Source organism: Coturnix japonica, chromosome 13 (assembly GCF_054131305.1).
Source record: "Coturnix japonica strain WE chromosome 13, WE-NBRP24, whole genome shotgun sequence".
Classification (NCBI taxonomy): Eukaryota; Metazoa; Chordata; class Aves; order Galliformes; family Phasianidae; genus Coturnix; species Coturnix japonica.
In genome coordinates, this window is record NC_140675.1 from 10,626,889 (window position 1) to 10,651,286 (window position 24,398).

At 45.4% G+C, this 24,398-nt stretch overlaps 1 protein-coding gene across 2 annotated transcripts in view; it reads right to left on the bottom strand.

Moving 5' to 3' along the window:
• MAD1L1 (mitotic arrest deficient 1 like 1) overlaps window positions 1–24,398 on the bottom strand; it is a 307,536-nt gene that overhangs the window by 61,920 nt on the left and 221,218 nt on the right. For both annotated transcript variants that reach the window (XM_015876929.3, XM_015876934.3), the window contains exon 17: window positions 19,235–19,425. In XM_015876929.3, coding sequence (XP_015732415.2) covers window positions 19,235–19,425 — 191 coding nt within the window. The remainder of the gene's footprint in view (window positions 1–19,234; window positions 19,426–24,398) is intronic.

Below are 24,398 nucleotides of genomic sequence, written 5' to 3' on the forward strand. Positions count from 1 at the left end.
TGTTAAAAAATAAATCAACCTTAAAATTGGATGTGTATACCAGTAGGGGAGGAAGGAAAAATATCGTAGGCTGACTCCAGAATGTTTTCAGGAGTGAACCTGAAAATATGAGGCCTGTAAAACTTACTTCTGTACCAAATAAAACCAAACCAGAAATGATAACTCCTCAGGTGAAAACAATACTGATAAATAAAGAAAAATCACTCCTATACAGAAGAATCCCCTAAAATTCTTAAGGGAAAAAAGAATCCCCAAGGATTAGGTTTGATTATCCAGGTTTTCAAAGCCTCTGTGACAAAGAGCTGTCAATAAGCCTACCAGAAAACTGCCTGAGTAATGGAGCAAGGGATGGAAAACTGTAACAAACACAGAAATTAGCTGAATACAATTTGAAAGGGAGGTGCAACACGTGACCAGTATCCAACACCACAGAAGATTACACCGGCATTCCTCCAGGACTGCTTATGTCTAATATATTCTACAGCTCTTCACACGGCAGAGCAAACTGTGATGTGGTGAGACTGCATATAACATCATTGGTTTGGGGAGCGTGGAGCTGACCTTGGCTGCTTTGCCTCCAAGGAGCACTAAAGCGCCTCATCTTCACTGTGTGCCATCTTGGGAGAGGTTCCTTTGCTTTAGTTACAGCAAATATAAAAACACAGCTGTTTAGCAGTGAGGGAGAAACCCAGAATAACAAAGATATTTACTCTTTTCTTGCATGACGGGAAGGAAACGGTACCCAGGGGAACTGGATGGCAATTTTAAATAGGTATAAAAAACTCGTTTCTCAGAGCCTGAATTGACCTCTGGAACTCACTGCCACAGACTCTCTCCCCAGATCAATAGTTCAGAAAGCCCGAAACTGGATTAGACGCATTCATAGCCTGCTAGCGATGAAACTCATTTACCAAAGCTTATGAAAAACATCTTTTATAAAGATGCCACCAGAGTTTCTTAGGTGAGTCTGCACCACAATGTGCTGTGAAAATTGATACTAAAACATCTTATTATATTTGTACAAGCGTCCCTCTGCACTGCAAGCAACAAAAATTAACACTTTAATAGCAACTCGCACACCAAAATCGGAACACCTGGGCACACAGTGCAGTACATACTGCTTCCTTTACAAAGGTGGGGATAATAAAGACTGAAATAACCAACAGCACAGCCCAATGACAGCCAGGGAGGCCTCAGATTCTTTGCAGTGTATGCCAACAGGCTGCTGTAACTGTTGAGCAGCAGGACTAGATTCAGCAGCATTTGCTGGAAGTGGGTACACCTTTAGGATAGGATAGAACATCCTATGGTATAATTACATACACTACATACAGGATAACTTTCCCTGACCAAATCTATCAGTTCACTTGATTCCCTGCAGACTGTGATCTGCACACAGACATTGCCATGCAACATAGGACAGGGTATGCCCTGGAAGAGCATAAGAGCCAAGGTGCCACTTGGCCAGGAGCTCCAGCATTGCCCCTACTCACTTCTTCCACCAGGTTGAGCCTGTCTGCTGTCAGGAAACAACTGTTCACATGGACAGCTGAGGAAAGCTTGACCTCCATGGGTTCCCCCTCGCAGGCCTGCAGCCTCTGGCTCTGTCTGCCATCCAACCCCTTGCTTCCCTTCAGGTGAGCACATCTGCTTTCCAAAGGTTATCAGCCACGCATCCTCCTACTGAGCTGCAAAACCCAGTGTCTGCACACGTTAGCTTTTATGATTTAAAAGAGAAAGTCAGGAACGAATTCAACGTTAAAACCTGTAATGGCTTAAGGAGTCTCTAGAGTGAAATAGGGGGAGGGAATGGGGGATCTCAGGTTAATAAAAGCTGTTAATTAGAGTCAAATTTGCTGCTTAATGTGTCAAGAACTAGTGAGTTACGAGTTAATCAAGTGCTCCGAGTTCCTTGGGAGAGCAATAAACCTGAAGCCTGAAAATGGAAACAGAAGGACAAGGTCGTGGCCTTCAGATAAGGTGCGTTTAAAACTGTTTAACCCTAAGGCCCAAGCAGGGAGCATCCTAAAAGAGGCTGGGACTCCCCCTGTTGAGAACAACCTGTTGCATCTCCAATCATCAGCACCCCAACACTTTCATAATACAGTCGCATTCAGACATATTTCCCTTTTTTCTCTTCCTTATCTCCACCAGCTGGGACTTCTATCATGTGTGATAAAACACTCAGAAAAGATGGGTACTTGATTGTTTCCACTGTTCTCTTTCAAAGGGCATTGCAAAAGGCTAAAGCAGAAGGCAGAAAAGATGCATGCTCCTCCCCTTCAACATGCTGGCCATCAGCACCACTTCTCAGCGACTGCTAAAAGAAAAGCTGTAGCAGCTATGGGATCCCTACCATCACCCAAGAGCTCTCCCAGTGGGGGAAAAAAAAACAGGGAGCCCAAAGATAAACATTTATAGCACAGAATTCCATCAGACTTTCAAACTTCTGCTAAAGGCAATGAAAGACTTTTTGGTTTTCCTTTTGGATTGCAAAGGGGCAGCAGCAGTTGTCCCACACCAAGTACACACACAGCACCAGTGGAACTGTTAATTACTGAATATCAATAGTCAATGGTCATCCTACCTTGCAACCTCCCCTTACTTTAGGGGGCAAATGTGCTTTCCGACTGCTGTGGACTCAACATGGAATCCTGAGTTGGGGACTTGGCACAGAAGAGGAACAGATGTTCACAGATTTCATTGCAAAACATAATTATACACAGTCTTGATTACTACATACAACGTATTCCTGTAAACGTTCAACACTGGGAGGTGCCCTCTGTGCCCTTGTGGACAACTTGAGTGTTTCTCCAGATCTTTCTCATATTTTCCAGACTAACATTCCAGCACTGCAAGCAGCAGCCTTCAGAAAGGTGGAGTGCACGGAGGATTGCTTCACATCGAGCCAAACCATCTTTTTAGGGCTAATTTTCTTGTTCCTTCTTCAAGACTCAGGTCCTAAGGGAAAGCAGAGCCCAAAGCAAGCCCTGGATAAAAAGATTAGATCCCTCTGCATTATGATGCTTGTAATGATTCAGCAACTTAAAGCCATCTTTCTACCAACAAGGAGCCCGTGGTTCTTCTATAAGCTGGTAGTTCAAAGCGACAAATAAAATAAAAGAAGCTGACAGAAGTCATTACCACCTACAAAGCTGTTGTACAATTGTGAGAATAAATGGGTCAATTGTGCCCCAAACTTACAGTTTTATTTAGCTGGGAGAATATTCCCATCCTTCTTGCCAAAAAGAAACCTACCATTCTGCCTTCCCTAACAACGCTTAGCAGTTAGACCTGCGAGGGCAATAGCCCCATAGCTCCCAGGTATGGCCGCCACTTCCCAAAGGCAGCTGAAAGCCACCAAGGACAACCAGGTCTCCTAATGGGAACCGTGACCAGCCATCTCCTATCTGACACCTACAGTATCTCAGGCTCCCTTAAAGCCAGGCAGCTGCAATAAGCTCCAGAGCAATCAAGGAGCAAAGGAGCTGGTGTGCATCAGCCCCGGGCGTTTTTTCCTACCTATTGATAATAAGCAGCCCAAGAACACACAAGCTTTCCATTTCTATCAGCCACACACGTGGAACATAAATTTTCTGTAATCTCTGGGAATACAGGGATTTTTCCCTTCCCCTTTTTCCAGTAAAACCTACAGTGTTTTTTAAGGATGAAGGAACCCAAGCCACCCTGATGAGAAATCACAAGTGCAGTCCATGACTCCTCAGCACTTTGTGCACCATTAGAGTGACAGTATTAACAGGACTGAGGTGGCACGAGGGCAACGAGACCATCATCTGCCTGGAGGGCGATGCACGAATGCAAGGAAGGCAAATGCAAACCTGCAGATGCAATGTTCTCCACTTGTCAAATGAATTCATTCCGTTCTACTGAGATGGAATGCACAAGCCTCACACCTGGTAGTAGCAAAGCACCTTCCAAAGAAAGCTGCAGACCAGGAATTCAATGAAGACAGCAGGACTGCCCAGCTCAGCAGAGCCCTGAGCCAGCCCCCTCCGTGACAACTGCACTATGAAAACATGAACACAGCAACAACTGGCAACTGCTGATCCCAGAAACTGAGACTGTCGGAATTCAGGAAATATCGCCTCCGAAGTAACGATGTGCTTTGAGATCTTCATTCAAAAGACTCAGCATAAGACTAAAGGCACACGATAGCAGTGTGCTCTGATGCTAAATATATCTCATGCCTACCGAGAGAAGCAGAGATTCGATCCGAGTCCTATCTTCTGCTCCGCTGTGGGTATCAGCTCTTGCTTCCTCCAGCTCATTAACACTGCTGTAAAGCGGCTGGCACGAATTTACATCAAATGAATATAATTACAGAGAAGAATGCATTGTATTAACTTAAACCTCTGGTCTTCCTTTGCTTTTCCTCTCTCTCTTCTGTTCTTTCCCTCTTTTCTCCTTTCTTTTTTGCATGGCAGATTTGTTTCTATTTTTCTTCTCCATTCATCATCCCTGTCCTTCTTTTCTTTCGGTCTTTCACCTCTTCCTTCTTTCAAGTCCACAGTTGATTGCTTTCCCTTTTTTTTTTTTTCCTCATGTTTGATTGATTTATACCCCACTTACGTAAATGACTTTATACAAAGCATATAAAGCACTGAACTCCCTGTGGAATATCATAAGCACTACTACCATCCATGTAGGTAAGGGGGAGGGGGGAATTGAAGTTAACGAAGTGCTAAATTAAGTAAGAATCTCTTACATCATACTTTGAAGCTTGCCAAAATCTGATGCTTCAGATGTACTGCAACAACCAGTTTCTGAGACAGGTCCTTCGCAAGCAAAAAATCTTTATACTTGAGTGTAAGACAAGAAAAGAATTGAGAGATTCACCCAGCTTCTTTATCAGGGGATAAGGTTTCTACTCAAACAACCAGACCTTGAGTCCTCACGCTGCCACACCTGCACAACACCCCAAACAATGCAATTGTTATTGCTGACTATGAAGGAGAAAGGGAAGGAAGATGAGGACAAGTATTTGCTTTTCAACTTGTCTGAAACTCCTGTAGGACTTCAGGCAAACCATCTCCATTGAAATTCATCGTATTGCTCAACCCATCCTTGCTTAATTCATCTTGTGAAACTCTTAAATGGTACCCAGGCAATAGGCTGACTCTCCACAGAGATGGAAATTATATCTCTAATTACAAGATACAGTGCTGCCCTAATAGTAAGTTCTGTGCTCAGTAAGTCCCTACCCAGGAGGATGAGTTTTGACCTCTTTTGACTGGAAAATAGTTGATAGGAACACTAAAAGAAAGTCATGGCTCCAGAAACAATCCACCTACTTGCTCTGAGCACTTTGGTGCTGGTTGTAGAAATTAGGCTTGTATGTATCTCACTGGTCTAAATTGGTGATTGGTTCTAGAGCACAGATTTTGGGCAACAGCATATAGAGATGTAGAAGGAAAACTGGAAAGGCAGACAGTTCAACGTCTTCATAACATATTTGTGCAGGTTTTGAACCTATGCTGACCTAATGGTTCCTGGACAAGCAGTGCTCAACAGGTTCCTTACAGGCATCACTGGAGAAATGCATCTGACTCCTCTAAATATCTTCAGCATCTTCAGGATGGGTCTTCATGACCCTTGGAGATGTATTGTATGCACAGATTTTCCTGTAGAAAATACACCCCATCCAAAACCAGCCAGGTCTTGTTAAGATGTCTTTGTTGCTCCTCACCCTTCCTCACAAATGGCACCTCATGCCCTACAGACATTCCCCTTCCCCATACTGGCAGTAAAAGACCGCAGCAATCTCTGGCTGGGGACTATTTCCTTCTCCAGCACAGATCTGTAGCATTTAACATCAAACCTTCAATTATCATAGCACATGACTGTAAAACTTGCTCAACTGGAAGCGATCAGCTGTTTCTAACCTTGCCTTCAGTCATTTCCTTTCTTTTGCCCCCAAAGCCATTTAAAATAATATTCTCCTGGAACCTCTATGCAGCCTCCCTAGTACAAAGTTAAACCATAAGTCAAAGTGATTAAAATTATATGGAAATATATACATCTCCTTCAACATTTTACAGGGGACACGGCTCCTATTGGGACATCACTACACATTACTCATAAGGCCAACGCATGTGGCAGTTCCCAGACAACCTGCACGCTCTCCTCTTTGTGCCACAGGACTTACAAGCAGCCATTAATTTCTTCCATTTCAGGCCACACTTCCCATATGCATAATTTGAGTCCTTAAAAGGAACCCCGATCTGAATTCTACCTGTTTGGAAGAGCGAAAAAAAAGAAAGTCTTGGAAATATATAGCAACAAGAAACTGGCAGGACAAACTCACACTCCCACTGTGCCAAATTGCAAGTTTAGTAATTCTGTTTTCTTCCCGCTGAGCGGAAGGTGTCATTAGCTGCTGTATTTAGAGGCACAGAAAAGGCTCTTGGAGCAGTCCCCAGCCTCTCTCTGGACCAGGTGGCTGATGACCACAGGAGCTCTCTGCAGCTGGGGACCTTCACCTTCATCTTCCTGCAGTCAACGCTTCAGTTTTAATGAGAAGGAAATAAACGGGGCAAGCGGCACAACATGAAGAGGAGCCCTCAGGCTATGTCAGCCTCCTCCAGGCAGAAATTCATCCCTGCATCAGGGCGGGCTGCTTTTAAGTCCCCACACTGTATAAACACTCCTGGGTGCTTTTAAGTCAAGAATAGTTTTCATTCTGGGAGAGGATTTCTCCTCTAGGACGGGCTCTGTGGAGCACCCATTGAACCAAATCCTCATTTCTGCGGGTTAATATAACGGTTATGTGCAATGGGAAGTGGTACAAATGCACGGCCATAGGTGCTCCCCTGATCCGTGCACAGAGAAGGGGAAAGGGAATGGGGAGGAACTGCCTTGTTTGCACGGGGCTGAGGATAGGAACGTCCTACAGCCTCTGGATTTATCTTGGTTGGTTGGACTGAAGACCACCTGCACTGCCTCAATCTGTGCAAGCAGTTCATTATTTATAAGAGCTGTCCAGAGGCAAACTGCCTGGAATCCATTAACGGGAGAAGTTCCAGCTCCTTCAAGCAGTTGCCTGGCATGGGCCTTTTCCACTGCCATAAAGCAAAGGGATAAAAAAGATAAATAATCACTTTCATTTCTAATTAATCTTCTGCTACATAATACTTTTAATTAGAAAAACAATATATCTGTATGCTCTCTGAGAGAGGCAGGAAGGAGCCCAGAGCAGAGCAGAAAGGTCTGGTGCATTGGCTGCGGTTCAGGCCTTGTTCTCTCCCATCCTGCAGCCTCACAGTCAGCAGGGACAGCTTGCACCAACCCCACAGACCAGGAATGTGGCAGCTGTGCATGCACAGCATTGGCCATTTGCACTGGAAAGGGGAAAGAAAACACACAAAATGGGAAGCAGTGTTGGTGGTGGTGGGGGGAATTCAAGAGATACTTGGGACAAAAATACATTGGATTGTGTTGGACGAAGCACAATGAAACGAGCAGAAAGGCCCATGGAGGAGGACATCCAACACACACATTATCTCTTCAAAACAATCAGAAAAAAAAAAAAGTTGATTCCCCAAACCCCAATTTCTGAGCCCTTCTTTCTCCTTCTAACATCTCTCTTCCCTGCATTCATTATTAATGCCACCGGGGGTACAGATTTGCACTTTGGTTTCTGAAAAATTAATTCAATGATTAAAATTTCAGTCCCTGAGTGATGGAAGCAGCTCTGGCAAGCTGGAGATGCCCCTATGCAGTCAGAGGGCTGTCTCTACGCTGCCCGATTCCTCCCTGCACAACAGGGCTCCCCCCAGACTGAGCTTGAAGGGGAATGATCTGGTAGAGAAATGCATTTTTAAGTGAATGTAGATCTGCTTTTCATGGAGAAGCCACTTCAGTTTAATACCCCATCAACACTTGATAGAATGCAGAGAGCAACCTCCAGGTTCCTCCTGGGGTTGAAGGACTTGTGGCTTTTCACACAGTGCTCCAGGTGGAGGGAAATCCCAGAATGGATGAAAATATTAAACACTGAGCTGTAAGCTGACTGTAGGCCAAAAGGCGTGCAGAATGGCTAACAAAACTTCCTATTGCACTGAGCTCTAAAATGAAAGAACAGCAGAGGACAGCACTTGGAGAAAGGCAGCTTCTCACCTTAGTGTGTGGCTGTACCCAGGACTACCAGAGGACTTGCAAGCTGGCACAGAAAGGTGCCCATACGTAACACTGACCCCAGCAGGAGCCGCTTCTCCCAGTTACAGAACAGCCAAGACCCCATAGCAGCCATCCATTATGGGCCAGCAAGGTTCCCACCATGGGCTGCACATCTCCTTCCCACACCTCTGCCCCAGAGCAGCCAAATGCCTGCAGAATCCACTAACTCTCAGTTCTTGGCACTGCTGTTTTTGTTTATTTTAAAACAAACGTGAGAGAGAAGAGAGCAGCACAGGGAGCTGTGGAGCTCAGAGCACTTCTACATTTAGATAAGAGAAGGAGGAGGAAGGGCTGAATATAAACTTGCAGAAACCGATTTTGTTCCTAAGATGCTAAAAAAAGTGGCAAAAATAGAACAAACAGCAAGAAAAAAAAAACCAAAAACAACCAAGACCGCCTTTTCCATGGCACTTCACAAGTGTTAAACCTGAGTGAAAACCCAACTGTACCTCAAAGCAGAAGAGAGCAAACCCGTCCATCTCTGGGCAGCACATCTCTCCATGGACACAATGGCAGGGAACACAGGGAGCCCCAGTGGGACATTCTCCATGTTAGCCAGCACTGTGCTGCCTTTGTAGGGATGAAAAGGGACCAAGAGGAGATAGCAGCACTGTGAGGAACTCTGCTGAAATCCTCTGGAGGCAGAAAAATAGCAAAGCTCAGAAACAGAGACAGCTTCCTTTGAAGCAATGGTACAAATGGAGCCCACGCTGTGCTGCACTGGGGTTGTGACAACAATGGGAACACCCAGATCTTACAAACAGCTCCTGCATTCAGGCACCTGAAACTTTTTATTAGAGCAACATTTCTAAAAACTCCCCTAAATCACAAACTTGAGGAAATTCTGGGCTCAGGGCAGCCAGGAATGCAAAGCAACACACAAAATTATTTCCACATCCATTGAAACTTCTCAGGGCAAACGTGCACAATGCTGGCTGCTTGGGAAACTCTCTGCTTTTCTTCCTCGAGATACAGCATTGTGGAGGCTTCAGAATAACTGAGCTTTTATGTGCTGTTCAACTGCTGAATCTATTCTAAGCTGACAGCCTTTAGCACCATCATTCTCTACAGGACAGACAGAGCATCACTACAAGCAATACCATCTCCTTCATGCAATTGCAGGTGCCAGCCTTCCCTTCCCAGCCAGGCAGCTTCATCCTACCATTCCCTTACCCAGATCAGGTGCTACTCCTTGAGCCCAGTGCTGGGGGCTCCTCAATCTCCCTTTCCAAAAGGCTCTCAGCAGGAGCCCTGTCGCATCACCTGAGAGCTGATGTGCTGGGGTGCACAGGCCTGATGCTCTGTGCAAAGAGAGGAGGAAATGGAAATGCTGGAACAAGCATTTTGGCACAGCTTCTTGGCTGGGCTAAGGGTTTATTCCTGGGATGCTGCCTTCCTGCAGACTAAGGAAAATTAAATTTAGCACTTTGCAAATAAATAGGTTAAGGCTGAAAGGACACTGTTTAGGAACTTAGTGCTCACAGCAGCCTCGGAGATTATAGATCCATCACCATCTATTACCTTGGTAGTTACTGCTTTCACTTTGTCTATCTTCCCCACTTACAGACCAGTCCCTTTCATCAGGTCCTCTTCTGTTCCAACTTGAAACTGCCATCACTAGAATGGAAACTGTATGAAAAGAAACAACTTTGGGCTGCAGTGAGACTCTGCCAAAAAAAGCCAAGGACATCTCCCGCACTTTCCCAAGACAAGGCAGTGAGATCCTGCTTCCAAAGAAAGGCATATCTGCTTATTCACATCTGGAACCCCTGTGCTTAAGTGCAAATGTCAGCTGGGCCCTTCCTCTCAATGCAAGGACCAGTGAGCCACCAGCTGACTGCTCATCTCTGCAGCAGCTCCATCACAGCTCCATTGCAAGCAGCATGAGAACCAGTCGTTGCACCACTGACACAATGATAACCAACACCTCCCGCTGCCAGCATCTCTTCTATCCGCCTCATACAAAAATCATCTACAGACAGTCCCTTGTCAGGCAGATGCATCCCAGAAATGCAAAGTGACAGCCACCGCATAAAATGTTCTCCAGAGCCTTCCATTAAGACAGACAAATTCTTCAGTTTATGGTTGAAATTTATGCCAGCTCCCCAGAATGTGGTTTGGATAGATCCACTGTTATCAGCCACCCGCTTTTGCTGAAACCGAATACAGATTAGAAGCAAATTACAATTTGCATGCTTTGGTTTGATATATTTCCTCCAAGATACAGGCAGACAGGCTTGTCTTCTTCCAGGCACCAGAGATGCCATCAAAAGGCAATCCTGGGAGCTACCAACGCTGGAGGTCATCCTCAGCTCTCAGATTCCCCCATGGAGGAGGAAGCAGCCACGTGATTGTGCTGCAAACCCTTCCAAGACAGATCTGACATAAAATACCTGTCTGTATTTCTTCCTCAAAAGATATTCCCATGCAACAGCATACGTTAGATCCAAAGCCCTAAAACATTACTCAGTGCTAATAGCCACATGGGTCGGGATGAACATTTTCTGGGCATGGAGTTGGGATGAGAGTGTAGTTGTTTGTCTGAAACAAACACAAGAACAGATGAACTTTCTCACCATTTCCACACGTATGAATAAAGACAGTTGGCACAATGCTAAATGCTCGCATTAATCTGCGTCCGTGTGAAGTATTAATTATTTAGGCATGCAGTAGGTGAGCTGTGAAGATCGTTGCTCTGCAGCACAACGGAGGACTCCACCAGAATCACAGCAGCTTGTTGCTGGAACAAAGCCCCTCAGAAGGATTTCCAGTTTACTTCTGCATTCTGTCATTGCTCCATAGATAACACACCATGGCAAGGACACTGGATTTAATAGAATCATACTGCAACTACCCCAATGGTGGCCCTTTGGCTGCCAAAGGGGACCTGTGACCATGACATCCCATTCTCCGCTCCTCAGCACTTCCCCAATAGATTCCTGCCCACTCGCATGCCAGGCCTTGTGAGAAACAGCCAACAGTTGCATGACCCAAATAAAATTCAGGACGAAGCCTTTTAACTTTAACATCCTAAATGTGAGGGCACGGCACAATCATTTAAACACACATATAAACTCAAACCCTTTATATGAGCTCCAATTCAGCCTTCAGCTACATAACAGATGTCCCAAGACCAAAACACCCATGGGAATCTTTTGCTGTTCATCATACAAGCAGGTTTTTATGCAGACAAACACACTCTCTTTTCTAACTGTATTTTCCTCCAGATCTGAAAATCTTTTTCCCCAGTCAGGCATGGGCTGAAGTTGAAACTCCCAAAGCAACAGATACTTATATTAATTAATATATAAATTAATGGTATTTGTATTTCAACCATACTCTGCTTACTCAAGAAGGAAGAGAAGCAGTGGATGGCAGTCCCTACTTTGCTCTGAGCAGGCTGAGCTGTGCTGCTGTGAGCTGGGACACCCAGGGCAGGTGGGTGCTGTGCTGGGTGCTGCCAGCTGAATCCCCCACACTGAGCTGCCAGCTCTTCTTAGAAGTCTCACAAACCTTTCCTTGGAAAGTAAGGCTCAAGCAGACTGCGGAGCAGCCAGAGAAGATGGAAGAGATGCCGGGAACCCAGAAACTCAAAGACTTCCCACCTCACAAAAGGCAGCAAACCTCCAGCAATTTCTGCTTCCTTTTCATTTGGAGCTTTGAACGTTACCATATGCAAGCAAACAACAGGGTTACGGTTTGCTGACACGGCTCTGCGTGTTCTGCAAATCCACAACAGAGCAGTCAGGGAAAGCAACAAGCATGCATCAAAAGCAGCTTTGCAGAACACCCATTTCATGTGTCGGCAGCGAGGCCTTTGTATTCCCCAGCCTCCCGGGCTTGAAGGCATCGCCTCTTCCTTCAAGAGTGCTGATCACACAGCCTCTAAGAAGAACATCTTTTGAAACTACCAGAGAGTCAGAAAATTAATTAATGAAATAACAGGAGAGCTTTCTGCCTGTAGGAGGCAGGTGCCCATAGGCTGGTTGCTCCATCCCTCCCCAGGCTGTGGTATATCCAAGGGACACCTTGCTGTTCATGGCTAACAGAAGCCTGCTGCACTGGCTTTCATCCCCCGCTGTGTTCACGTGCAGCCTTCTCCAAGCAGAACAGGTCAAAGAGCTTCTCACAGCCACGTGGAAGCTGACAGACAGCAATGCCCTGAGCCCAGGTGACAAAAGAAAGGTTGAGCAACCACAAGCAAAGCCACGTGGTTGTTCAGTGGTAGAGATGGAAACAAGAATCCAGCAGGGTTTTGCTAAGCCCCTCCATTTTATCTACTGTTTTAACACTGCCTTTATTTCACAGTGCATAAACACAGCCCTGCCAGCCCACATGGCCCATGTAAGCTGTTCAAACACAGCAGCAGAAGGATGCAGCATCCTGCTCTCCTGAGACCTAATGCACGGCCCCAGGCACGGTGACAAAAGCAGCTCTTATTCAGCTCACTGCATTACCCGGACACCAGGAATGAAGGAGGGAAGTGGAAATAGAGGTGGCTACTGTGCCAGGTGAGTCAGACCACATCTGCCCTGCTTCCTGCTGGCAGCACGGCTGTCTCAGGCACAAGGATAGGGCTGTCAGGCCACAAACAACAGCTGCCTGGACAGGGGCACACAGTTTTGCATGACTTGCCCCACTGCCTCGTGCTGGGTGTGCTGCTACACCAGCCTGGATGCTGAGGTTTAATTCAGTTCTCACCAGTGACCTGCGCTCCTTGCTGTGTGTGAGACTTGCCCTAGAAAGCATGAGCTGCCTCTCCTGTTTCATTAAGTAAGATGTACTTTAATGAAGAAAAATGAGACAGGGAAGAGGTGAATCACAAGCTTTTTTAAAAAGCCTCTGAGCACCCTGGTAGTTTGGTTACTTGGTATTGCAGAAGATCTAGAGACAGGCTGGGAGCTTTCAGTGGGGCTGGTCAGTGTCTGCCATGTGCTGGCACCCAGATGAGACCATCAGCAGAGCTACAAGGTAGACTCTCAGGCAGTATCAGTGAGTAACCTCGTGTTTCCTGCCTGAAAATAATCCTTGCTTTTTGAAGCAAGGGGTTGTGCATTTGCCTCACAATGTAACGTATCAGTCATTTCAAGAGGAGAAAAGCCAAGCATTTCATTTACCTACTGCACCCACCAGGGACGCAAATCTGTGAGCCTTCTGAGTGGCTCCCACATCCCGGCCTCCTGCTAGTTGGGACTGACACAGCCATTGGAATAATGCTCCAGCATCATCAGCATTAATTACCTGCATGGCTGGATCCACCCCAGCAGGCAGACATGGCAGGGAAGGGGAGCAAGTGGTGCCAGCATGCAGAGCAGCTCCTGCTCCAGATGGGCAGGTAATAGGGGGTGAATTCCCCAGCCCAAAGCTGCTCTCTGGTTCCCACTAGCACAGTGTGTTGCCCTCAGTACAGTCTGGTGACATTGGCAGGAGCATTCTCCCCATTGCACTGATGGGAAGCAGAAGAAGAGCATTAACTTTTCTCAGCCAGATCAAGGTTTCAGTGCAGCCTCCAGAAGTCTCAGAGCAACATCTCTGAGCTCAGAAAGACATTAGGAAGACAACTTTGTCAGATCTCCCCAAATTCCACCACCCTTGAGGTGACTGGTTTGATTAAAAGGAAAAAATAAATAAATAGCCTGCCCTAAAGGGTAGGCAGTTGTTTAGGGAAGCACATGCAGAAGAGAAACCATGTAAGGAGGGGAAAAAAAGCATTAAAAAGAATGGACTAAAACGAAGACAGAAACAAGAATTGAAGCTGGGTCCTGACATGAAATAGGTTTCTAAAACATCTGGAAGAAAATGAAATGTAGAAGTTTAAATACAGGATTTGATCCTGTAACATTGCAGATTGCAGGACAGCTCTGCTCTTAGAGCTGCTGATTAGAGCTGAACCTGCAGGAATCCATGCAAGGTAACACCATCGCACGGGCATGGCCGGCATCTCCAGCAACCACACGGGCAAATAGGAAACAAAACGTAAGAATAAAATAACTTGTAATTAACAAGAAAGAGGGGGTAGCACAGGCCTGCAATCTCTAATCAACCTCTTGCTGCCTGGCCTGCTCCACCGATGAGCCCCATTGTTATTTCTGATTGTGTGTGCAGGAGTGCGAGACAGTCGCTGGAAGAAAAGCACTCTATGGAAATTGTAATTTCTTTGTCCTCTCAAGACTCATCACGGCTGAGGAGGAAGAGAGGAGATCTGAGTAGATAGAGATGCAAAAAGAAACAAACAGCCAGAATGTGCTCCTTAAAGATACTCCACTGGGTTCAAGGAGGAATTAATGGGAACTGCAGGGATGCCAAGCATGAGGACCAGACCCAGAGCTCCCAACAGTGCTGTCAGCCTCAGCTCCAAACAACCACTCAGGCAAGTTATGGCAATCCCTGCAATAACCCTCCTGCTGATTTTGAGATGTACATTGTTAGTGGGGCACTGCGGCCAACTGGATGCTAAGGCTGCACCAACATCTCAGCAGCCTCAGGGCACGGGACATCCTCTGCATGCTTAACCACCTCAGTTTCGTCTCCTTTCAGCCAGCAGTTTGTCAGCACTGTTTTGTACTTGGAAAACAGCCTCCAGGTTCTCATTCTACCCATCCTCATTTCCCTTCTTAAGGAGGGACACTTAAACCACTACTTTTTGTTCACAGAACAGCCCTCTCGCATTTTGCACACCTTGCTGTGATTTACCTCTCTACCTACCTCAGGTTTCTATTCAGCCCCAGTTGTTAATGATAAGAACAGCTGTAAGGCCATCTCACCCCCCATCCTGCCTCCAAATAGCCACCAAGGCAGATGTTTAGGAAAAGGAGCATGGAATCAAAGCAAAGGCAAACAAGCCTGAGGCAGTCCATCACTACACATCAACTCCCACCTGCAAGCAGTCAGTGGCTGAAGTACATCCAGACCTACAAGGCTGCACTGGGACCACTACTTCTATATATCCTAATGAACTGCAGCTTGTATCTGTCCTTCCGCCATACCCTTCTTCCATCAAAGAATCCCCAAACCAACACAGCCTTTATCCCCTTCGCTCTCTTAAGTTCTGCCTCTTTAATACACTGTGAACCACATCAAAAACATTCACTTTTCAGATTGCCTTGAGGAACTCCTTAAGCAGGTGCGCATCAAAGCTGTGAGTGCAGTGGCTGTTAATTTAACAGGCTGCTAAAAAGCCGTTCATTTTATTACCATATTATCAATCCAACAGGACACCGATAAAGGTTTTATATGGCAGAAGTGACAACCCCGAGGCTGGCAACATTCTCATGCTCTGTCATGATGCTTCTGTTTTTATTTGCTGTCTGATGTCTTGGGCATTCTCTTTCAAGGCATAAAGCCTACCATCTTGGGGATGCTCTTCAATGAACTGGTTGTTTGTGCTTCCATTTGATAATATTGGCAGAAAATAACAACATGGGCAAGAGCTGGAAACAGACAAATCTGTTCTGTGGAAGTCTAGGCTCTGAGGACAGAGAAAATACAACAAACCATAAGCTGCTGAACTGCCTAAAGGCAGCTTTTTGGCCGTGACTATTAATAAGCTCAGACACACACCACTACTGTGATACTGAAAATAATCTGATTTACTTCCTTACCAAACAACTTAGGCCCAGATATACCTGAACCAGGGAGAAATCTGAGCACTTTCTGAGAGCACAGAGAAACTTGAAACACTTTGAATGCTGCCAGAGCTCACAGAGCTGTTATACCAGATCAATTGCCTTTTTGTTCCAGAATCCTATCAACAGAAGTGACCAGCTCCACATTCATGCCACAATAGTTGATACCTGAAGCACAGTGAATTATAAAGCAAGTGAAGCATAAAGCAGATTTCTCTCTCTGATGACTCTTCTTGCCCTCTGCTCTTCATTCAAGTCTTCATTCCCAAGCACTGCCAGAGGATGAAGCTGAATGTTGTCAGATGCAGCCATGACAAAACTACACATACAGACAACCCAAAAAATAACCAGCAAGCACGGGGAATTTTCTTCCTAACAACCACAGGAAGAGGCTGGCTTGGCTGCTCAAACTCTACTTAAGGTAAGTGTAAATATTTAATGCAGACCTAGGCATTACTTGTTTATCCATAAAGATACCTCACCATCTCAGAAAACCTACAGAGCTCTGCTTTCAGCACTCCCTTGAAGCAGCAAGGTCTATAAATTTGAAAGATTTCCACTCCTGGTTCTAAACTGATTGACATTAAACGCTTGGGCCCAGACTCTGTTCTCTGGGCACACAAAAAGAAAAGGCCTATGATTTATTTTCTCTGCGCTGTTTGCCCATTTGTACAAGTGTCTCCAAATCATCTCCTCTTCAAATTTAACCAGTCTTTCTGTTTACCAAAAGACTTTGTCTGAATCAATTGTCATTGCCTTTCTAAAGACCTCACTTCCTTACTCTCATTCAGGGTCTACCCGGAGACGATGGTAAACAGCCTGAAACTGACACTGCCAAGAAATGACATCCTGATTTGCCGCTGCTTAATTCCAAGCTGGTAAAACCAATTTTGATGTTCCCCAGCAATGCTTGTTTGCTTTAATAAGACATCTCCAATAGATTGCTACCAAGTGAGCAATGCAGTTCTTAGAGACCTCGTGGGTGGCCTGGCCTAGACTCACAAACCAAGCAGCACGTGGAATGTCAGGTCTGTATTAAGGCCCAACACATCTAATGTATCAACACCACTAACTGAAGATGAAGCCGTCAAGTGACCCAGTAACTATAACGCATTGCTTCCCACAAAAATCATCAGAAACTAAAGTGCTGGTGAGGATTCTGTATGCCACTTTTCACAGCATTTAATTAAAAGAATGAAAAAGAGCAAACAAGTGAGAGTGAGCTGTGAAATGTGAGATGTGCCTTGCTGCCTACGCACTCTCACACAGAGGGTCTGAAAAATCACTGGAACATCCTTCAAGTTGATGAGCTCATCTGTTGCATCCATAGGGATTGCCAATAAATATTGATACGCTTTCATTGGAATCCAGTGCTCATTTAGGATGCAGTCATTTGTATTCTCAGCATGGCACAGTGATTAACCCTTTCAATGAAGCTGTGATTCCACTGAAAGCAAATTGGCTGGATACATTCATTCTACTATGACAGCAACAGCATGCCTTGTCGCTTGGGAAAACCAAGCACATCTTTCATCTTCATTTAGCTTTGAAGGGGTTACATTACAGTAGCTCCTATTACATCCTCACCAAAATTAAATGCCACCAGCAGCACTACTGAAAAACGTCCTGAAGTTTACAGAGAAATGATGGAAGCTTGTATAGTGCTGTGGGACTTCTCCAGTTTAATTGTATAGACCTTTTTCCATAAATTGCTCAAAAGGAATAAATACAAATAGCGTTCTCTGCTTTTTGACCTCTTTGGGTTAATGAAATGCACACTAACACCCACAGTAAGCTCAGCAATTCTGCTGCATAATCACACAACATCACCAGAAAGCCACAGTCACGAAGCAAGACTCAGTCCATACATGAACACTACCAACCTGCCTGGACTCTGAGAGGAAGCCAAAGCTACAGCTGCTCTCCCTGGTAACCCTCACCTCTGTTCTCTGGATGAACTTGGGAATAAAGTCTTGAGTGAGCAACAGACAGCAAAAACAGCATTTAAAGAGGAGTCTGTACCTGATCATTCGCTGTCCTGTTCATAAGTTATTTCTATTGCAATGACACAAAGAACTCGATCCTACTGGAGATGTACTACTGAGAAATGAGTTCTTGTTCCAGTGGGCTGTATTTCCTCATATTTTCTTAACTTTCTGCAACCTCATAATCTCTCCTACATCACGTTAATAGCTGCTAGATGCTCTGTCCTGCCATGCCAATAGATACTTCAAGGGATCTGAGAAGTTCCATTCACTAAGCATGTAACAAAGCAGGTGTGAACACAGGCCTGGGGAGGCCTTAGAGCTAACAGCAGAGCACCAGCTCAGCTCGTTCTTCTCAAGATTCAAGGACAGTACCTGAAAACCAAGAGTTTTCCTCCTCCGCAGACCATGAATTTGCCTGCTGCCATCTATTTCAGTCCTGGTAAGACCAAGCAATATAACCAAATGTGATACTTTCCTAGGTTTACTACAAATCCAAAGTGCTGCCTTACACTTATTCTTGCTGGTTTCACTTGGTGTTTGTTTCATTTTTGAGGCTCTGAAGCTGCAGAACAGGGAAATATTTGTCCTGTTATGTCAAAAAAACAATCCTGCAGCAACCCACACAGCAGAAAGTGAACTTATCCAGTTCCTTCTCGTACACTCCACTTCTGTAATGAATGCTTCCAAAATCCCCACACTCCTAGTGATACACTGGAGGGGAGTCAAGTGGCAAGCAGGAATAGTCTTAAGAGCCAATTGTATTTGCTGCTGAGCAGTAAGAAGTTCTCCTAGTAACCTGTTGATATGTGAACCTAAATAGTAAAGATGCAACTTAACCTCTCAATGCTTCCAGTGTCACACCTCAGTTCTCTAATGTATCAGCCCTACCCAAACTCAGACCACCTGGCTGGACCAGTACGGTATCAAACACACAGAAGACATTGCTATTGCAATTCATTTGGACTGCTTGCATAAAAGGCACTTGAGATGCACAGGGATGAGTTGCTGCTCAGAAGGGACACCAATTTACATAAAGATGATGACATGCAGACAAGCTAGAGGGTAGCTAAGACAGTAAGGACATCTCATGAAGTTGGGATGAAATCTTGATGGTTACATAAGGTTTTTATTGCCACAAAATAAATAACCTATGATATAAAAAGGTGAAGTGCAAGGCCAGACACCTTTGGTATTATGCATGTAAAGCCTCTTCTCTTTACTCTTACACTGATATGTAAGTGGGAGACCAGATTCTAAGGAAGTGGTTTGCTTTTAAAAGAAGAAAGCATTTTTTCTCATAAGCAACGACCTGTCACATCACAGCACAGCAACAATATTCCAGCCTAACCGCTAAGAAAGAAGAAACATGTCATGCTGGAAACCACAAGCCCAAAGAAGCAGAAGCAGCACAGAACGCACACCTACCTTGAAGAGCAGGCAGTCTCCTTGGTGCTCTGCGTAAATGGAGGTGAGTCGATACTGGTTCTCAGTGGTGATGTCGATCTGGTACCCAGTGAGTGTGTAACAGACCTTGCGAAACTCCTGGATTTTGGTCTGAAAGATCTCCTTCAGGCGCTGGTTTTTTAGTTCTGCGCTTTCCACTTGCTTCTTCAGCTCTGTTTAGAGGAAGAAAGAGGGTACATTGTCATACGCTATTGGTGTAGAGACCTTGTGCCGTATTGACAGTGCTAGCCAAACTAAGTGAATTGAAAAAGGTTAATTAATTTTTTAAAAAGTGAATTAAGCAGGCAGAGTAAAGAAACAGGCAAACTGGAATCCTCTCCTCCTGGCCCCAGAAGACCAAAGGATAATAAACTGGGGAATGAGGAAAAGAGACTTGTTTTAGTAAGATGGATTTTCCTTTTGCTCAGCCGGCCCTTCAACAGCATCCTACAAAATTCAAAGCTACAGCATCCATTCCCCCCTCACACACACACATCTCATCTTTACACAGAACCCAAGAGAAGAGCATTAAGATACAGAGAGCAAGAAAGTGGAAAAATGGCAACAAATGTGCATGGTCACATCAGGAGGGATCTGGCTATAAGGGAAACCTCTTCAAACACACTCTTGAAGCGACTGTAAGCACTTTGATCTCAAATTGACACGACGCTTAGGAATCCCTCAAGATACAGGTAGGGGTTTTTCCTGTGATAAAGAGCCTGAGGAGTACCAGTGTCTCTTTCCATTTGCTGCCTTACCTGGACTAGTCCCCAGCAGAGAGGTCCTGGGAGACTGCCTGCCACTCACCCTGCAGTTTATTGCTACAAAGGGAGCTGCCAGCACTGTGAATCCTTCAAGAGGATACACAACAATTACCATGAATCTTTCACCCAAGGTGCCTTCTGAGTAATTAAACCTTGATTTATCCCCCCATTAATTACAGAGATTGGCTTTACCTTAATATACGCTAGAGATGCCTCCCAAGTCAGCTTGTGTTATCAACACCACAGTCCAGAGTTAGGGAAAAAAAAAACCTTTCTAACAGCAAACAGACTTCCTTACTCAGATCCCTCTTTGTCATTCTGAGGTTTACAGCTTTGTCTGTCCTGCAATCACAGAGAGAACTGCAGCACACTTGGGCCATAGGACAGTTAGTTTGCGCCCCAGTACTTGGAAAGCAGGAATTTCATTGCAAGGCAACAGCTTATGCATGAATCATGCATTTTGGCTGGGCATATGCAGCCTGTGCTGAAGTATTACTGCTTCTCAAGCTTGCTAGGAAAGTTTTTGCTCAAGTACTAACCCAAATGTGTTTCCATTGACCTTCCAAGTGCAGCACAGGAGGAATGGCAATGGGTAAGCCCACAGACCTGCTGTGATTCAGCTCCCAGCAGCTGCAGGAGCACTGGCAGTACAACTCTCATCTGTACTGCTTTACTTAGGCTCTCCGGGTGGGACAAAAGGATAATTCAACGTGTTAAGTTAAAGTGCCTTAAATGCCACCGAGGATGCCCTGCTCAGAAGTACTCTGGCCTTAATCCAATTTAACTTAATCCCCAGGCAAGGACAGAAACTCTTTAATGGTTAAAGAGAACTCCATGTCCCTTGACTTCTGAGTAAACCTCATCCATGCAGGGTGAGATAATGCTGGCCAACCAATTACCTTTGGTTAATTCAGCCCCACCTTCCAGAGCTGCTCATAAAGATGATGTACAAGGAAAGTATTTCCTTTACTTCAGGCATTCCCCCAAAAATATACTTCACTTTATCAAGGGTTACCAACCAGTCTTAGGAAACATCACATACCAGTCCATTTACTACTATGCTGCTGTACAAGAAAAGACCAACTGCTGGGGGATGTGAAGCATCTTTCCTGACCACCCATCTTCCCATTCCTATCTAATTTATCAATGAGCAATTAACTCAGCCCTTCCCTGGATTGTTACAACCTTTTTCCTATCATCTCAGCGGGGTCTGGTCCCTTGATTAATTGAGTAATCAGCCTCTGAAATCAGGAGGTTAATTGGTGGCTCTGACCTCAATATTCTCACAGTCTTCATTTGGCTTTGCATTCTGAAGACACAACTGTTAAGGACAAAATCCTATACATGAAAGTAAAATTCAGTGGCTGAACCGCAGTGGTAAATAATGTCTCACCACCGATCAGCGATGGCACTGCTTTTAATATATCTCACGTCCAACACTGATATTTTTTCCTAATAAATGCAGCCCAGCCTTGGAAAAGTAAATCTGCCTTTTCATACCACATCCTGAAGGCTGCTTTTCTTGATTTGATAACCATGGGGGCGGATGGTACCCTAACTCACCGAACAGCTTCCAGTACTCACAGAGAGTTAGCACCTCTTCCACTGTTTTCTTTCCAGTTTGGTACTTCTAATGGCCATCAGGAGCAGCCTCGCTACCTGCTGGGTTTACCCTTATCACCCACCTCAGAGTGAAAAAGGGATGTACTCTAAGATCAGTTTCTCCTGCAAGAAGCTCTGAGCTTTCCAACGGAGCTGCAGGGCTCTCCAGCTCCACTCCCTGCAGCATGGCCTGGCATCCCCACACCCTCCTGGCTCCCATTCCAGCTCCTGCGGCAGTTCTGGTGCCTCACCGCATCAGCTGTCCTGGCTGGAGGAATTCATCTGCATGAAGAAATGCTATCTCCCTGCTAGAGATGCTTCGTGTCAGCCACTGGCACAAGGCACTGAGCAATGTAACTGCTAATGCAGACACAGCTAAATGTGCCAGCACCAGTCAGGAACAGGAGGAAGCCCCTATCATCTGCCCAGTAGCTCCATCAGCAATTCACAGCACTGTTTCTTTGGCTAAGCAGCTTGGGGATAGGCAGAAGTAAAGAAGCAGGCACTAAGAAATGATAGGAATGTTTTGATTTGTAGCTGCCCCTGATGAAAGGCCCACTGAGCCATGATGGTGAAAAGATGGCTCTTCCTTTATGCCCAGCTAAACTGGAGTCATCAACAGCTCAGCTATAGCAACTGCTGATGCTCACTCTCATGCAACATTTCTTTCTCCTAAGGTAATATATCAGCAATGGGCTACTTCCAACTACTCCCAGACAAACTGAGGACAGACCCCCAGGAGAATAACTCCCTGCTTCCCTTTTTGGACCTGGTTGACACCACCGCAAAGCTGGTCTGCAAGGACTCACAGGACAGGAACCTGGTAGGAAGGCAGCCTGAGACACAATAAACACAGGACAGGGTCCCACTGCTGAAACAAAGCCACACAAATCCATCTGAGGCACACCTGGGTAATTGTCAAGGCTTCTGACTGTGCTCCTGCAGCAGACAGCATTCCTGCAGGCACTGCATCACAGCCACCAGCCCCAGGCAAACCCATCAGACAGACACTATGGATGCTGGAGATGGCACCAGGTTTAGGCACAGGCTTCCCATGCAGCCCCACTGCTGAGGCTCTATGCAGGGATTGCCTTGGCACTGCAGATTCCCAGCAGCCAGAGCTGCACAAGTAGCACATGAACTGACCCGAGGGCACAAACTCACTTTCTAACATCTCCCCCTACCATTAAGTTATGTGCAACTCACTGTTAGCTCTGTTTCTGAATTCAGAGATGCGATGGGGCTCATTCTTAAGCCTCACCTAATACCAATAATTCCAGCCACAGTTCTAAGCACAGTCAGGAAAAAATTGTTCTAAAAGTCATAATTTGCACCAAGTGCAATTCAGCTTATTTCAGAGAAATGCTTCAAGCACAGCTGTAAAGGTGACTGAGCAAAGGAAGATCCTCCCAGGACAGGTCGAGGTGCATTAACAGCAATTTCTGATGATGTTACTTTCCACCCACTCTATCTCCCACCTACACAAAACTGAACATCTCAATCCTTTAAGATCTTTCACAACACTCGGAGAATTAGGTTTAATTACATCTTTAAAAGACAGTGTTTGAAAACTCCAATGCCCGTGTTTAGAGCACTCACTGGAGTTCCTATGTTCAACAATCGTTATGCTCACAAGGAACAGGTGAGAGGTGCAGGTGTGCTCTGCATAAACCAGGGATGGGGAAAGTTGTATCCCAAAGAATCCATCCCAAAAGCGTCTGAAGTGAAGAAGGACTCAGGAAACACACTAAGGTTTGTTTACCAGGCTGGTTTGTTTACCCTGGATGGGGACAGTGCCTTGTACTTGGCCTGGTGTTAAACACAAAGAGGAGAACAAAGAGGAAGGGGAAATATCTCCAAGTTGTTCTGCCTGGTCTCCTTGGTATTCAGGCCACACACCTGTATTAAATACTGCCCTTGATAAAGAGTTTGATGGCCAAGAAAATTCTCACTGAAAAAATCATTAATCTGTTACAAAATTAATACTGCCAAATGATTAGCTTTTCCTCCTAATGATGCTACTTCTTGAAACCACCTTGTATTTTCACACACTTACATCGGCTTTAAGTGAATAATTCAAACTATTTTGGATAAATAAATAAAATATGAGCTGGGCTTTTTTTGGTCTCTCGGATTGGAAATGTCACTGCTTTTTATTCCGTTGCTCTTGCACTCCTTACATCTGACAGTGCTCACAGCTGCCTGGAAATACCACAGCTTTGGCTCCTGCTTTCAGTTCAGCTGGGTCAATCAATAGCTACAGCAGTCTCCACACCAAAGGAAACCAAATCCACACTTAACCTTTTCCCTGAGGAAAGAGGTAAAACACTGTGGCTCTCAGCATGCCACAAGTGCCGTGGAATTAAATGTACCACTCGACTTTGTCAGGGAAACATAAATTGGTTCTGCCCGTCCTCCAAGAAGCCCCAAGCCATGCAGCTGCATTAATTCACTTGTGATCCCAGCTAATATCTCTCGGTCCCAGAAAGGCCCATTTGGGGCCCATTACAAGTTACTTAGTGCAGCATCTGAGGCTCAGCCACTCACTCCCAACATATGGGATGAAATACTCTGTGCCACACTGATTCCTGTCCATCCTGCCCCTGCCAGACAGCACCCAGTACTGCTATATGGCCCACCCATCACCACCCCACTGCACCCCTCCTATTCCTTCATTACATCTATGGCAGGTCTGTGCTTCCCACCCACCTTGCTGCATCTCAAGCTCTGCCCTTCTGCACGGGAAAGCCATCAGACCATTCATTCCCCATTCCAGCCCT